The sequence below is a fragment of the Pan paniscus genome, chromosome 21 (assembly GCF_029289425.2).
Source record: "Pan paniscus chromosome 21, NHGRI_mPanPan1-v2.0_pri, whole genome shotgun sequence".
Classification (NCBI taxonomy): domain Eukaryota; kingdom Metazoa; phylum Chordata; class Mammalia; order Primates; family Hominidae; genus Pan; species Pan paniscus.
This window is the reverse complement of record NC_073270.2, coordinates 53,089,619-53,105,840: the sequence shown is the minus strand read 5'-3', so window position 1 is coordinate 53,105,840 and position 16,222 is coordinate 53,089,619. Positions and strand designations below refer to the sequence as shown.

The window sequence follows — 16,222 nt, the reverse complement described above, 5'->3', positions numbered from 1 at the left end:
TTTAACTTGAAAAGTGGGGATTTGGGCTCCTCTGCAGCTGATTCATTCAGCTACTCTCTTGTCCAATATTCACCAAATTATTTTTGAGCACCTACTATGTGCCAGAGTGATACAGAATTGAACAAAACAGACAGTAGGTAAGAACTCGATCATAGGAATTTATACCTGCCCGGCGCGGTGGTTCACATCTGTAATCCCAGTACTTTGAGAGTTCAAGGCAGGCGGATTGCTTGAGCCCAGGACTTCAAGACCAGTCTGGGCAAGTGGCGAAACCCCGTCTCTACAAAAAATACAAAAATTAGTTGGGTATGGTGTTTCGTGCCAGTAGTCCCAGCTACTCAGGAGGCTGAGGTGGGAGAATCGCTTGAACCTGGGATGGAGGTTGCAGTGAGCCAAGATCGGGCCACTGAACTCCAGCTTGGGAGACAGAGCAAGACTCTGTCTCAAAAAAAAAATAAAATAAAATTTGTACCCGGTGATTAAACATGTATAAAGTATTAAATTATGATTGTCATGGGCACTATGAGGACACCATACAACTGGAGGATCTGATTTTTTTTTTTTGAGACAGAGTTTTGCTCTTGTCGCCCAGGCTGGAGTGCAGTGGCGTGATCTCGCTCACTGCAACCTCCGCCTCCCAGGTTTAAGCAATTCTCCTGTCTCAGCCTCCAGAGTAGCTGGGATTACAAGCGCCCGCCACCACACCCGGCTAATTTTTGTATTTTTTAGTAGAGACGGGGTTTCACCATGTTGGCCAGGCTGGTCCTGAACTCCTGACCTCAGGTGATCACACACCTCGGCCTCCTAAAGTGCTGGGATTACTGGCGTGAGCCACCGTGCCCAGCCTAGGATCTGATTTTTTTTGGGAAATGAGTCTGGGAAGGCTGTCCTGAAGAAATGAATTTTGTGTTGGGTTTTGAAGGATGAGTAGGAGTTACCTGACAGCAATAACAATAGCAATAGCTAACTGGGTGCCAGATGCTGTGCTAAGTGAGCACTTTTTACTACATGAATTAATTTAATCCTGACAACACTCTAGGAGGTGCTATTATCCCCACTTTAGAGGCCCAGAGAGGTTAAGTTACTTACATGCGGTGGCACAGTGAGTGAAAGGCAGAGCCAAGATTTGAATCCAGGCAAACTCACTCAGTCTTTGAAGCTGGCTGGAGCTCAGACCCTGAGCAAAAGCTGGAGAAGGGAATCCTACAGGCCCCCTAGGGCTCGTTGAAGAATTTCAGACTGTGGCCTGAGAACAATGGGAAACCTGTGAAGGGTTTTAGAGGTGGGGGTTGGGGGATGGGGATGTGATCTGGCCCAAATTGAAATTTCAAAAGATCCTTCCAGCTGCTGAGGGTGGAGGATGGGAGCAGAGTCGGGGTGAGGAGGCTGTTCCCTTCCAGCCCAGATAGCAGATAATGGTGGCTCTGGAGCCAAGCACCTGTGCAGAATGGAGCTACGCCGCCGCAGTCGGCAGTGGAAGGCGCTCAGAAGGTGAAGCCACAGGGCTTGGGATGGGAGATGGGGAAGCGGTGGTCAAGGGTGATGTCCAGATCTGGGACTTGAGGAACCAGGTGGATGGAAAACACAGGGAGGTTTGGGGGGCCTCAGAACACGAGATGAATTGTGATTGAATTGCCCTCTCTGGAATTTCTGTTTGTGTTTGGTCTATTTTTTGCTGCTGTTGTTGGTAAATTGGTTCCTGATCGCCTGTAAGTGTTGGTTTCTCCATAGTTTTAGCTTCTTGAAATTTTAGAGGCCAAGTAGGCTGAGGTTTCACTTTTCTTATGAATGTTTTCCTTTTTTCAGATGTGTAAATTACTTGATCTCTCTGCACCTCAAGTTTCTAACCTGTAAAATGGGGGTTATCCTTATACCTGCCTCATAGGGTTGTTGGAGGGGTTAAATTAATTAATACGTAAAGTGTGTTTGGAACAGTGCCTGGCACATGGCACCTCAATAAGTGCAAGCCACTCTTCCAAGGTAAAGATGAGGAGGAGGAGATGTCATCATGACAACGAGGAGGGCGACGGAGGCAGTGGTGGCAGCAGGAGGAGGCTAAAGCCCACAGAAGTCACTCCAGGAACTTAGCAAGGCCACATTAAGCCTATTGTGCCCAGTATTGAGCAAATTGTTTTAAAGCATTTGTACTGAGCCCCAGGAATTGACGTTCACTCAAATCAACAGACTCCCCTGTGTGGGACCTACTTTAGGCTCTGGAGATGAACCGTCATATCAAGTGCTTGTAAAGGACAAGATTGCTGCCCTGAAAAGCAAATACAACACATAATTTTTTTGTTTTTATTTTTTGAGACAGAGTCTCGCTCTGTCACCCAGGCTGGAGTGCAGTGGTGCCATCTCGGCTCACTGCAACCTCCGCCTCCCGGGTTCAAGGGTTTCTCCTGCCTTCCTGCCTCAGCCTCCCGAGTAGCTGGGGTTACAGGCACCTGCTGCCACGTCCAGCTAATTTTTTGCATTTTTAGTAGAGATGGGGTTTCACTGTGTTGGCCAGGCTGGTCTCGAACTCCTGACCTCAGGTGATCCACCTGCCTCAGCCTCCCAAAATGCTGTGATTACAGGTGTGAGCCACTGTGCCCAGCCAAAATACATTATTTTATTTTATCTTATTGTATTTTATTTCTTCTTCTTTTTTTTTTTTTTGAGACGGAGTCTCCCTCTGTCACGCAGGCTGGAGTGCAGTGGCGTGATCTTGGCTCACTGCAACCTCTGCCTCCCGGGTTCAAGTGATTTTCCTGCCTTCCTGCCTCAGCCTCTAGAGTAGCTGGGACTACAGGCGCGTGCCACCACGCCTGGCTAATTTTTGTATTTTTAGTAATGATGGGGTTTTCACCATGTTGGCCAGGCTGGTCTCGAACTCCTGACCTCAAGTGATCCGTCCCCCTTGGCCTCTCAAGGTGCTGGGATTATAGGTGTGAGCCACCACGCCTGGCTTTTCTTTTTCTTTCTTTCTGAGACAGAATCTCGCTCTTTCACCCAGTCTGGAGTGAAGTGGTGCAATCTTGGCTCACTGCAACCTCCATCCCCTACCAGGTTCAAGCGATTCTCCTGCCTCAGCCTCCCAAGTAGCTGGGATTACAAGCGCTCACCACCACGCCCGGCTAATTTTTGTTTGTTTGTTTGTTTCGAGACAGAGTCTCGCTCTGTCGCCCAGGCTGGAGCGCAGCACGTGATCTCAGCTCACTGCAGCCTTTGCCTCCTGGATTCAAGCGATTCTCCTGCCTCAGCCTCCCAAGTAGCTGGGATTACAGGCGTCCACCACCACGCCTGGCTAATTTTTGTATTTTCAGTAAAGACAGGGTTTCGCCATGTTGGCCAGGCTGGTCTCGAACTCCTGACTTCAGGTGATCCACCTGTCATTTTCTCTATTTACTGTATAACCCGATGAGATAGAGAGTAGTATTCCTATTTTACATGTGGAGGATCAGGTGTAGAGTGTTACAGAAATTATTTGGGGTTCTGGAGCTACACAGTGCAGAGTCAGTCTGTCTTAAGCTTGAGTGTACATGTCTAGCTACCCTTTTATAGGGCTCTCTTTTGGGGTGGGTTCAGGGATGGTGTGGATTAGATGTAGAGGAGAGTGGGGATGGGAAGGTAAAGAACATTGTGGAATATTTTGAGTCTTAGTAATGGAAAGATGGTGGAGGGAATGGTGACCTTGTCTCTGAGCTTATCTTCATGCTTAGGTCCTCTGGATCTTTTGTTTTGTTTTGAGACGGAGTCTCTGTTGCCCAGGCAGGAGTGCAATGGCAGGATCTCGGCTCACTGCAACCTCTGCCTCCTGGGCTCAAGCAATTCTCCTGCCTCAGCCTCCTGAGTAGCTGAGATTACAAGTGCCCACCACCACGCCTGGCTAATTTTTGATTTTTTTTTTTTTTTTTTGAGAAGGAGACTCGCACTGTTGCCTAGGCTGGACTGCAATGGCGTGACCTCGGCTCACTGCAACCTCCTTCTCCCAGGTTCAAGTGAGTCTCCTGCCTCAGCCTCCAGAGTAGCTGGGATTACAGGCATGCGCCAGCATGCCTGGCTAATTTTGTGTATTTTTTAGTAAAGATGAGGATTCACCATATTGGCCAGGCTGGTCTCGAACTCCTGACCTCGTGATCCACCCACCTCGGCCTCCCAAAGTGCTGAGATTACAGGTGTGAGCCACTGCACCTGGCCAATTTTTGTATTTTTAGTAGGGACGGGGTTTCAACATGTTCACCAGCCTGTTCTCTAACTCCTGACCTCACGTGATCTGCCTGCCTCAGCCTCGCCTCCTAAAGTGCTGGGATTACAGATGTGAGCCACCATGCCTGGCCTGGTCCTCTGCATCTTATTATTATTATTATTATTATTTTATTATTTATTTATTTTGAGACAGAATCTCGCTCTGTCGCCTAGGCTGGAGTGCATTGGCGCGATCTTGGCTCACTGCAACCCCTGCCTCCCGGGTTCAAGACATTCTCCTGCCTCAGCCTCCCGAGTAGCTGGGACTACAGGCGTGTGCTAATTTTTTGTATTTGTATTTTTATTTATTTATTATTTTTATTTTTTATTTTTTCGACTGAGTTTCACTCTTGTTGCCCAGGCTGGAGTACAGTGGCACGATCTCGACTTACCACAACCTCTGCCTCCTGGATTCAAGCGATTCTCCTGCCTCAGCCTTCCTGAGTAGCTGGGATTACAGGCATGCACCACCACGCCCAGCTAATTTTGTATTTTTAGTAGAGATGGGGTTTTTCCACATTGGTCAGGTGGGTCTTGAACTCCTGACCTCGTGACCCACCCGCCTCGTCCTCCCAAAGTGCTAGGATTACAGGCGTGAGCCACTGCGCCCGGCCACTTTATTTTATTTTTTGAGACAGAATCTCACCCTGCTGCCCAGGCTGGAGTGCAGTGATATGATCACCACTCATTGTAGCCTTGAGTTCCTTGACTCAAGTGATCTTCCTACCTCATCCTGTCGAATAGCTAGGACTACAAGTGTGCACTAGCACGCCTGGCTAATTTCTTCTATTTTTTGTAGAGACATGGTCTTGCTTTGTTGCCCAGGCTGGTCTCGAACTCCTGGGCTCAAGCAATCTGCTCACCTCAGCCTCCCAAAGCACTGGGATTACAGGATTGAGCCATGGGACCCAGCCTCTTTGCACCTTATTTGGTGTAGCCATACCTGGCCTTTTTTTGTTCCGCTGAAACATCAAACTGCCAAGCTCAGACCAACTTAGAGCCTTCATACTTCCTGTTCCCTCCACCAGGAAGGTTCTATGTTCTTCGCTCCAATGTCACAGCCTCCTTAAAGGGTCTCCCCACTTCCTGCCCACACTATCTAAAGCAGATAAACCGGCAGGCACTGTGGCTCATATCTGTAATTCCAGCACTTTGGGAGGCTGAGGTGGGAGGAGCATTTGAGCCCAGGAGTTTGAGATCTGCCCAGACCACAGAGCAAGACCCCTGTCTCTCTCTTTTTTTTTTTTTTTTTGAGACGTTGTTTCACTCTTGTTGCCCAGGCTGGAGTGCAATGACACGATCTTGGCTCATAGCAACCTCTGCCTCCCGGGTTCAAGCGATTCTCCTGCCTCAGCCTCCTGAGTAGCTGAGATTACAGGCATGAGCCACCATGCCTGGCTAATTTTGTATTTTTAGTAGACACGGGGTTTCTCCATGTTGGTCAGGCTGGTCTCGAACTCCCGACCTCAGGTGATCTGCCCGCCTCGGCCTCCCAAAGTGCTGGGATTACAGGCATGAGCCACCGTGCCCAGCCTGACCCCTGTCTCTTACAAATAAAAAATTAAGTCTGGGCGCGGTGGCTCATGCCTATAATCCCAGCACTTTGGGAGGCCGAGGCGGGAGGATCACAAGGTCAAGAGATCGAGACCATCCTGGCCAACATGGTGAAATCCCGTCTCTACTAAAAATACAAAAATTAGCTGGGCGTGTTGGCATGCGCCTGTAATCCCAGCTCAGGAGGCTGAGGCAGGAGAATCTTTTGAACCCGGGAAGCAGAGGTTGTAGTGAGCTGAGATCTCGCCACCACACTCCAGCCTGGTGACAGAGCGAGACTCTGTCTCAAAAACAAACAAAAAAACTAGTAAAAAATTAAAAAAAAAATTAGCTGTGTGTGGTGGACACACTTGTGACCCCAGACACTCAGGAGGCTGAGGTGGCAGGATTGCTTGAGCCAAGGTGGTTGAGGCTGCTGTGAGCTGTCATCTTGCCATCACGCTGCAGTCTGGGAAACAGGACGGGGCACGGTGGCTCACGCCTGTAATCCCAGCACTTACGGAGGCCGAGGCGGGTGGATCACAAGTTCAGGAGATCGAGACCATTCTGACTAACACAGTGAAACCCTGTCTCTACTAAAAATACAAAAAATTAGCCGGGCGTGGTGGCGGGCGCCTGTAGTCCCACCTACTCGGGAGGCTGAGGCAGGAGAATGGCGTGAACCCAGGAGGTGGAGTTTGCAGTGAGCCGAGATCGCGCCACTGCACTCCAGCCTGGGCAATAGAGCGAGACTCCGTCTCAAAAAAAAAAAAAAAAAAAATCCGACTGCGATGGCTCATGCCTGTAATCCCAGCACTTTGGGAGGCCGAGGCGGGCGGATCACCTGAGGTCAGGAGTTCGCGACCAGCCTGACCAACATGGAGAAACCCCGTCTCTACTAAAAATACAAAATTAGCCAGGCATGGTGGCTCATGCCTGTAATCTCAGCTACTCGGGAGGCTGAGGCAGGAGAATCGCTTGAACCCGGGAGGCAGAGGTTGTAGTGAGCCGAGATCATGCCACTGCACTCCAACCTGGGAGACAGGGTGAGACTCCGTCTCAAAAAAAAAAAAAAGAATGGGATGGTTAGTCCTGACCTCAGTTTACTCATATAGGAGTGGGTTGTTAAGTATAATGGTGCCTGCTTTATAGTTTTGAGGATAAATGGGTTGGTTCATGTAAAGCGTTTAAAATCGTATCTGATGGCCGGGCACAGTGGCTGACGCCTGTAATCCCAGCACTTTGGGAGGCTGAGGCAGGTGGATCACTTGAGTCAGGAGTTCGAGACCAGCCTGGCCAACATGGTGAAACCCCGTCTCTACTATAAATACAAAAATTAGCCCGGTGTGGTGGCTCATGCCTGTAATCTCAGCTACTCGGGAGGCTGAGGCAGGAGAATCGCTTGAACCCGGGAGGCAGAGGTTGTAGTGAGCCGAGATCATGCCACTGCACTCCAACCTGGGAGACAGGGTGAGACTCCGTCTCAAAAAAAAAAAAAAGAATGGGATGGTTAGTCCTGACCTCAGTTTACTCATATAGGAGTGGATTGATAAGTATAATGGTGCCTGCTTTATAGTTTTGAGGATAAATGGGTTGGTTCATGTAAAGCGTTTAAAATCGTATCTGATGGCCGGGCACAGTGGCTGACACCTGTAATCCCAGCACTTTGGGAGGCTGAGGCAGGTGGATCACTTGAGTCAGGAGTTCGCGACCAGCCTGACCAACATGGAGAAACCCCGTCTCTACTAAAAATACAAAATTAGCCAGGCATGGTGGCTCATGCCTGTAATCTCAGCTACTCGGGAGGCTGAGGCAGGAGAATCGCTTGAACCCGGGAGGCAGAGGTTGTAGTGAGCCGAGATCATGCCACTGCACTCCAACCTGGGAGACAGGGTGAGACTCCGTCTCAAAAAAAAAAAAAGAATGGGATGGTTAGTCCTGACCTCAGTTTACTCATATAGGAGTGGGTTGTTAAGTATAATGGTGCCTGCTTTATAGTTTTGAGGATAAACGGGTTGGTTCATGTAAAGCGTTTAAAATCGTATCTGATGGCCGGGCACAGTGGCTGACACCTGTAATCCCAGCACTTTGGGAGGCTGAGGCAGGTGGATCACTTGAGTCAGGAGTTCGAGACCAGCCTGGCCAACATGGTGAAACTCCGTCTCTACTATAAATACAAAAATTAGCCCGGCGTGGTGGCTCATGCCTGTAATCTCAGCTACTCGGGAGACTGAGGCAGGAGAATCTCTTGAACGCAGGAGGTGGAGGTTGCAGTGAGCTGAAGTTGCGCCGCTGCACTCCAGCCTGGGAGACACAGTGAGACTCTATCTCCAAAAAAAAAAAATAATAATAATAATAAAAAAAAATAAGAGTGAGCCAAGAGGGAAATAGTAACAGCAACTAAATGAGTGCTGACTCTGTGCAGCGTTGCTGCAAGCTTTTGGTAGAGATGATTTATTCAATGATTCCAGGCACTTTTTATTTTTGTTCCCATTGTACTGATGAGAAAATCAAGGCACAGAGAATTTAGTACTTCAAGCAAGGCCGCACAGCTGGCAAGTGGGGTGGCTGGGATCCACACCCAGAGAGTGTGGCACCAGCAGCCACACACTCAATCACTGCACAGTTGTGCTTCTTGATGTGGGGAAGAGAGAGGAAAAAGGTTACAGGTGCAAGAGAAATGGGGCTAGTTTTTAAGCCAGGGCTGAGATGGAAAGATATCTGATGTAGGGTGCAGCAGAAGAGAGGCCTCGTCGGCTGTGGGGAATCCGTTCAGAAGCAGCAGGGAAGATGCAGACATGTTGAGGCCCCGCGGAGGAAATGGCTAGCTGCTGGGTGGTTTGGGGAAGTGGGCAGATCCATTGATTGTAGGAAGGGTCAGAGTAGAAGATCAAGTACCATGGCTCCAAGGAGGAGAGAACAAGTTAGAGAATGGAAAGAATAGGTGGATGATCGGAGTGGCCGGAGCAGAGTGAGCCACAGGAGGGTGGAGGGAGATGGTCGGAGATCAGAAGGGCACAGCGCCAGCCGGGAGGCTGGTGGGCCGTTATCTGGACTTGGGCTGTTACTGAGAAATAGGAGTCATTGATGGATTTTGAGCAGAGGAAGGACAGGAGCTGACTTGTGTTTTGAAAGGATCACTGGCTGGCCGGGAACGGTGGTTCACGCTTGTAATCCCAACACTTTGGGAGGCCAACGCAGGCGGATCGCTTGAGCTTAGGAGTTCCTGACCAGCCTGGCCAACATGGTGAAATTTGAAACCCCGTCTCTACTAAAAATACAAAAAAAAAAAAAAAAAAAAAAATTAGCCGGGCGTGGTGGTTTGCACCTGTAATCCCAGCTACTCGGGAGGCTGAGGCAGCAGAATCACTTGAATCCAGGAGGCGGATGTTGCAGTGAGCTGAGATGGCGCCACTGCACTCCAGCCTGGGCGACAGAGTGAGACTGTGTCTCAGAAAAAATAAAATAAAATAAATAAGTGGCTGGGCATGGTGGCTCACGCCTGTAATCCCAGCACTTTGGGAGGCCAAGGCAGGCGGATCATGAGGTCAGGAGATCGAGACCATCCTGGACAACATGGTGAAACCCCCATCTCTACTAAAGACACAAAATATTAGCTGGGTGTGGTGGCATGTGCCTGTAATCCCAGCTACTCAGGAGGCTGAGACAGGAGAATTGCACGATCCTGGGATACGGAGGTTGCAGTGAGCTGAGATTGTGCCACTGCACTCTAGCCTGGGCGACAGAGTGAGACTTTGTCTCAAAAAAAAAAAAAAAAGGAGAGAAAAAAAATTAAAAGGATCACTGGCAGCCTGGGTGGTACGGTGTGTGTATGTGTGTGTGAGTACATGTGTACAAGAGTTTGCAAGGGCAGAAGCAGAGAGCTCAGGTAAGATTCTTGCAACCATCCGGATGGGAGATGGTGTTCTACTGAGCTCTAATATATGTCAAGTGCTGTGTTCAACTCTTGAGGGCATGATGGTGAAGAATTCAGACAAGGTCCTTCCTTGCCTCGTGAAGCGCTCAGCCTGGTGTACAGTTTCTCAGCCTCTGCACTATTGACATTTGAGGCTGGCTAATTCTCTGCTGGGGGGTCTTGTCCTATGTGTTGTAGGATGTTTAGCAGCACTAGATGCCAGTAGCACTCCCCACTTCCCTGAAAGATCTTACAACCCAAAATGGAGACAACCCAAAATGTCCCTAGGCATTGCTAAATGTCCCCTTGCGGGGGCAAAACCACCGGTCTAGTGGGAGGGAGAAACAGAGCGAACGAATCTATAGTCTTCTGCCCATAAAAGTAATTGCTAGAAAGAAAAAAGAGGAGGGCCTGAGTTTTCCTGCTTTTCATTTTCCTTCTGCTCCTGCATCCCTTGCTCGGCGCCCCACCCGCGCTGTGGCCATCTGCCTGATGAGGGGCGACCATCCACCCCCTGCCCTTTCCACTAGCCCTTTTTGTTTTGCCTCCCGCCATTTGCCTAATCCTGCCAGTCCCTCCTAGAAAGAGGTAAAAAAACAACACAAAACCAAAAAACCCCACACCCCTCTCCTAGTAGGCATCTTCTCCAAGGGAGGGAGGCTCCTATCTGCCTCTTTGTGGCTGTAACATGACGCAGTCAGCTCCGGGCTCTGAAGGTGAGCCCTTCTGTCACCGTGCCCGAAGTTGGCCTCGGTTCTAATTGGCCAGAAAGGAACAAAACAAAACAAGATATTTAAAACACTTCCCTGACTCAATCCTGTCCATTTCGCGTAACGGTCAGAGAGGCCGGCTGTAGCTGGAGGCCGATAACTGCAAGTGTGCTTATTTTTGTAGGCAGCCGAACAGGCTATCTCGGGATGCAGCTTGTGGGGCCGCTCCTGCCGCTGCTCGCCTGGCTGGAGGCCAGCGGAACGGGCGAGCCATTTCAGGGAGGCCAGGCCTCAGCTCGTAAGGTGCTGGGGGAAGGGAGCTGGGGCCAGCCTTTCCTCTCCCTCGAGACCAGTGTTGTTACTGTGACACTCTGCCTGGCTCCCCACAGCCTGATTCTGTACCCCAATCCTCTCTGTACCCTGGGAATATTAAGAGAGACACGTTTTAATCTATTTTTATTAGCTCATTGCTTATTAATATCACCAAAGAACCTGCCTGTTTAGGCCTGTGCTGGCTTTTCTAGCCAGAGGCAGAATGATTGGACTGTTTTCTTCCCTTTCCTGAAAGGGCTTAAAGCCAGGGTTTCCCAACCTTGGACATTTTGGATCAGATACTTCCTTGTTGTGGCGGGGCTGGTCTTGTGTACTTATAGGATGTTTTGCATCATCCCTGGCCTCTACCCACTAGATACCGGTAATACAACCTCCCTAACTGTGACAACCCACACGTCTCCAAGCATTGCCAAATGCCCCCTGGAGGGCAAACCCCCCCATGGTTGAACCACTGGTTTCATGGAATATAAAAGCCTAATTTTAGAGATGGCAAAGTGTTCCCCCTTGACATCTTGCATCTTGCTGGAGGTTGGGAGGGAGAGGGTCGCTTCCTCTGGGCCTCAATCTGTAATGAGGGGCATTTGAATGAGTCTAATCTAAAAGTTTCCTTCAGCGCCATCATTCAATACTGAAAACCCACCTCAAAAGGGTGGGTCTTCAGGTTGCAGCATTGAGTTGTGATGACGCCACTGCACTCAAGCCTGGGCGACAGAGCGAGACACTGTATCAAAAAACAAAAAAGCAAAAAACTGGTCTACCTCCTAAAAGAAAACACAGATTATGCAGTTGCTGTTCATAGGTTTCAGCCTCATTGTTTCTGCTGTGCTCGATTCGGCTTTGCTTTTGCTTCTTTCTTTAGAGCCAGGAGAAGGTACAGAGTTTAGGGATGTGAAGTGCTAACGGGGATGGACATCTGATCTCTGGCACTTCCCAGCTGTGTGACCTTGGGCAGCTCACTTCACCTCTCTGGGCTTAGTTCCAGGTTTCTAACAATGCCACCTACTTCAGGAATCAGTCTATGTAAAGCACTAATTTAGAAGTAACTGCTGGGATACTCACTGCAGTGGGGCTTTAAGAGGAGCTGCTGAATGGATTTCTAGACTGAGACCTGCAACATTTGGTTTTATTTCCTGCTTATCAGCCACATTCCATGAAGCCCAGGACCAGCCCTTCGTAGGCCTGCCCCAGGCTTTCTTTTCAATCTGTGTTCCTCCCAGGATTCCATCTGCCACCATACTTTTGTGTCTGTCCCCAGCCGAATTGCTGTTTTCCAGATAACCTCAGACCTACCCGAATGCCAACAGCATTCCTCAAACAGAGCAGAGCTGCCAGAATAAGCCAGCAGCTTCCTGCTCTTTGCCCCAGAAAACATTTCAAGTGATCAAGTGATCAGAGAGAGGGAGGGAGGCGGGGAGGATGCTGTAGCTGCTTATGCAACAAGCTTTAATCCCAGGTTAAAATCCACCACGCACACCAGCGGCATATTTTATTTCCTCATTGGTTCGTGGACTTAGCTGCATGGGAGATCTGCCACCAACCCCACAGTCCTGTTTGTTCCCCTCAAAGCAGCACCCGCAGAAACAAACAGCATTCCATATGGGATGGCGGTGGAGGGCCGCTGCCCACACAGCTAGGAGGGTGAGCACGCACTGCTTCACTGTGGCCTCCACCTCTCGCCTCCTCCCATTTAGTCTCCCCATGCAGCTTTCTACCTCCAGGAAGAGCAGGCCCCTCCCTTTTGGTGAGGCCCAGGCCTGCTGTCCTGAGCCCTGGAGCTTTGTCAGGTTGGGTGGCCATGGAGCTGTCCCTCCCTGCAGCTTGGCCTCAGCAGCCTAAAACAGTAACAACAGCAACATCCTGTCCGTTTTTATAAAGCCTGGGTCCTGCCCTGCCGTACAGTGAGTTTCGATTCCCAGCTCGTTCCTGAGCCTGTTTGATATGAGATTCCCGGCCAGGAAGAATTTATGTACAAGCAGTGGGCATCTGTTGTCCATGTGGGGGTTGGGAGGGCAGGGAAAGCAAGCCATCAGCTCTTCGTTTTCTTTGTGGGAACCGTGTGGGACAAGAAAGCCCTCAAGTCCTAATTTTAGGAGGAGAGGGGAGACTTTATTGCTCCGGAGTTATGCCTCCTGGCATATGGCTGCGTTAACTCTGGACGCTTTCTCCAGCCTCTAAAGAATGGTGTTTATTTAGCTTCTGTGGTTCCAGGTTGCTGTTTTAAAAAATCCTGTTAATTAAGCACCTGGTCATTTAAAATGCCGAAGAAGGAAAGAGAGCGAAGAAGGAAAGAGAGCGAGAAAGCTGGGGACATTTTACGGTCCTTTTCTATCTCTGGGTACAGACCAACTGCGAAGGCAGCTTTAGGGAGGAGACCGGCAAAGACCTCCTAACGCAATTGAAGTGGGTAGAATTATAAGCAGCTCTGAACAACCAGTTAATATTTTACTGGGGAGCGGTGCCAGAGATGGGGGGGTGGGGGGGCTGCCAAATGGAGGGCTGTGTGTGAAATCGCTGCTCCATCTGCCTTGGGGGACGAAAAGAAGCCGTTCTCTGTGCAAATAAATGGAAGCAAGAATCCTTAGGAAGCCCAGGGGATTTGTCTGCCCACCGAGGAGGGCCCAACTCCCCCAGGCACACACATACAGGGATGATTGTGGCAGGAAGGGCTGACCTACGGGGGTAGGCCTGACGCATAATGGGGGCTCTTGTTTCCGGGCTGAGCGTGCCATCTTTCTGTCTCCCTCTGGATTGAAATGGCTTCTCAGCCCGAGAGGCACTGCCTGTGCCCTGGATTCACAAGGTACACGCCTCCCTGGGAAGCAAAGGCTGAGAGACAGCGGCTCTCTCTCTCTCTTTCTGCATCTGCCGGGAGAGCTGCAGCTGGTATTTTTCCACAGGCCTTTGCTGCGATCTCAAGGCCTAGTTTTTCCCAGCCAGGCCCCGAGTCCGAGAGAGGGTTAACAGGCAGGAAGCCGAAGGCATCGCAGGCTAATACGGAAGTCAGATTTGTGTTTAACTGACAGGTTTAGCAGGCCTCGGCCGTGGGGGAGGGGCCGGGAGGGAAGGGAAGTTTGTAGATCCAGGCATGTGGCCTGCGAGGAGGGCTTTGGGTTTTTCTTAGGGTAAGGACCGAGAGGGGTCCCCCTTGGCATCGTGGCAGGGCGACAGGAACCCACGTTGATTTTGCCTGCAGGACTGGCTAAGCAGGGCGCGAGAGGCCCAGGGCTCCCTGGCCTGCCTTGCAAGGAGGCATGGGGACAATGACTATGCAAACTTGACCACTCTGCTCCCCTCCTCCCCTCAGCAGCTACTCCTCGCTCCTCTGAGAAGCCAGGGCTGCTCTCTGCTGATTTTTCGGGGCTCCCCCGGGCTGCCTGCTTCCCCCAGCTTCTCAGAGGCCTGCCTCAAGCCCCTTTTTCTGGTCCCTTGGCTGTTTCCCCGGGACTCCCCACTCCCCAGCTTCCTCTTCCCCTTGGAGAGCCACCCTGCTGGACTGTTCTAGAAAAAGGCTGGCCTTCCTCCCTGGACAAGGGCCGTTTCTCTGGGGGCAGGTGAGGGTGAGCCGTTCAGCCCACTCCAAGAAACGCCCTTCCCAGCGACCTCCGGGCCTCAGGCTTTCCTGGAGCAGGTCAGGCTGGCTGCCCTGGCTGGCCCGTGCCGGGAAATCTAGCCAGGGTGCAGGAGAAGTGCGTGTGGGGGCCCCTTTCCCAAGTTTTTCTTGCTGCAAAAGGCCTAGCTTAGCCTGTCTTTTTCTATGCACAGGATGGCTCTTGCTCACCCGAGCCTCACAAAGATAATCGCTCAGGAAGTGTTTCAGCCAATCCGGGGCGGCTTTACACTCCGATTTGCCGGGGCAGCCAATCGGGGATGAGCTTTTATTAGGCGGCCAGATCATCAGCCGAAGTGCCAAACCCTTTTTCTGTGAGAACTAGGAGCCTGTCCTCCATGTTTTATAAGTATTGACATTACACAGTGTTAACAATGCATCCACAGAGGTAAGCTCGACTTTTTAACCATCTTTTTTCCCCCTCCCTCTGAGACATCCGAATTGTGGGCGAGCAGTGTGATTTCTCTGTGGCTGGCCGTGCCACACTCACCCCCAGAGCACTTATGTTAACTTGGAACTGTTTAGAGAGAATTTTTTTGCTTTCTTGGGTCACATGGCTCAGTAGCCATTAGCCATAGCTTGATTTTGCAAACTGGCAAGGGCCTGGCACACCTTTCCTTCCACCAGGGCATGGTGTTTCTGGAAGAGTTTGAAGCTAGATCCTGGTATGCCAAAAAAGAAGCTTTTTTTTTTTTTCTTTCCCTCTTCCCTCTCTCTTCCCCCCTCTCTCTCTCTGAGCAGTTCCCCCCCTCCCACCCCTGCACTATTGTCTTCTCTTTTGCCACATGCCCTGCTGGGGGAAGAAAATGGAAGGTAAGCAAACAGGCTCCTCTCCAAGGAGAGCTCATGGCAGACAGCAGAGCAGGCAAGTTTGCCTCTCCAAAGAGGTTCTGGGAAGGCTGGATAAGTTTTGACAAGAGAGGAGCGTGTTTGCAAAAGAATTGTGCCCTCAGCAGAGCAGTGCTAAGGAGAGTCTAGCTCCTGGGGCCTAGGTGGGTGGTGGTGTCTGTACACGGTCTTCTCTTATTCTACAGAGCTTCTGCACTTGAAACTACATTGTTCAGCCTGTTTTCCTGACTTAGGTTGCTACAGAGTGTTCTGCAAGCCAGCCTACAGCCAGCAAATGTTTCTGAAAGTGTTTTCTAGGCTTTGGAGGAAGTTTTTTGGAGTAGGGATGGGGACTGGGGGGTGGGGGGAGAGATCTTGGACCACATCCTGCAAAAAAAAAAAAAAAAAAAAAAAATCTGCAAGGATTCTGAATCCCTTAGCTTTCTACTCTTGCATGATTTTCAAGGAACTAATGTTACCTTTTATCCTTGTTTTCATTTTCCTGTCCCTTTTATACATTGTATCCTCCTCTCTTCTCCTGTGTCACGGAGTGTAGAGGAAATAAAATCATGTCTGTGGCTCATGACAGCATTCCATATTCAGTTGTTGGGTTGTGTTGTTGTTGTTGTGTGTGTTTTTAATAATACCATGTAACTGTTTAAAAAAATTTCCTTTTTGATCAAGTCCCAAATCTGCCAGCCTGTTCTCTCTTCCTAACTGTGGAAAAATGAGACGGTTGCTTGAACATTTGTTGGGTAAGTAAAGCAATCCATTTCCTCTGTGACCATGTTTGAAGAGTTTTGCGAACATTTGGGGTCTGTTTGTAATAGGGGGTCTTGGCTACAGGAGTTGGGGGCTTCATTAGCAGGAACAAAATAAGGGCTTTTTAAAGAGTGTCTTGATTTTAGGTGACTGTTTGAATCCACTGTTTTTCCTGATAACCTGCAGCTAGGATTGAAGATTATACTTCCTGTTTACCCTGAGTCAGGGGAGAAATGTTCAGTTCATTGTGACTTGACTCTAGACCTTTAATGGGGTTTGTTTGGATATTCAAACTGTGAGTAGGTG

The 16,222-nt window shown here is 49.9% G+C and overlaps 1 protein-coding gene across 19 annotated transcripts in view; it reads left to right on the top strand.

Moving 5' to 3' along the window:
• The first annotated feature begins 1,381 nt into the window (after positions 1-1,381).
• The window catches only part of ZMYND8 (zinc finger MYND-type containing 8), a 160,535-nt gene continuing 145,694 nt past the window's right edge, over positions 1,382-16,222 (top strand). For 8 of the 19 annotated variants that reach the window (XM_014343067.6, XM_055104876.3, XM_034947115.4 and 5 more), the window contains exon 1: positions 1,382-1,491. In XM_014343067.6, the coding sequence (XP_014198553.2) occupies positions 1,448-1,491 (44 nt within the window). In that variant the 5' untranslated portion in view covers positions 1,382-1,447. Of the gene's footprint in view, positions 1,492-13,454; positions 13,520-14,481; positions 14,715-14,862; positions 14,992-15,114; positions 15,140-15,173; positions 15,910-16,222 lie in introns of those variants that run through there. The other 11 variants (XM_008951438.4, XM_008951436.4, XM_008951433.4 and 8 more) reach the window with 6 other exon arrangements.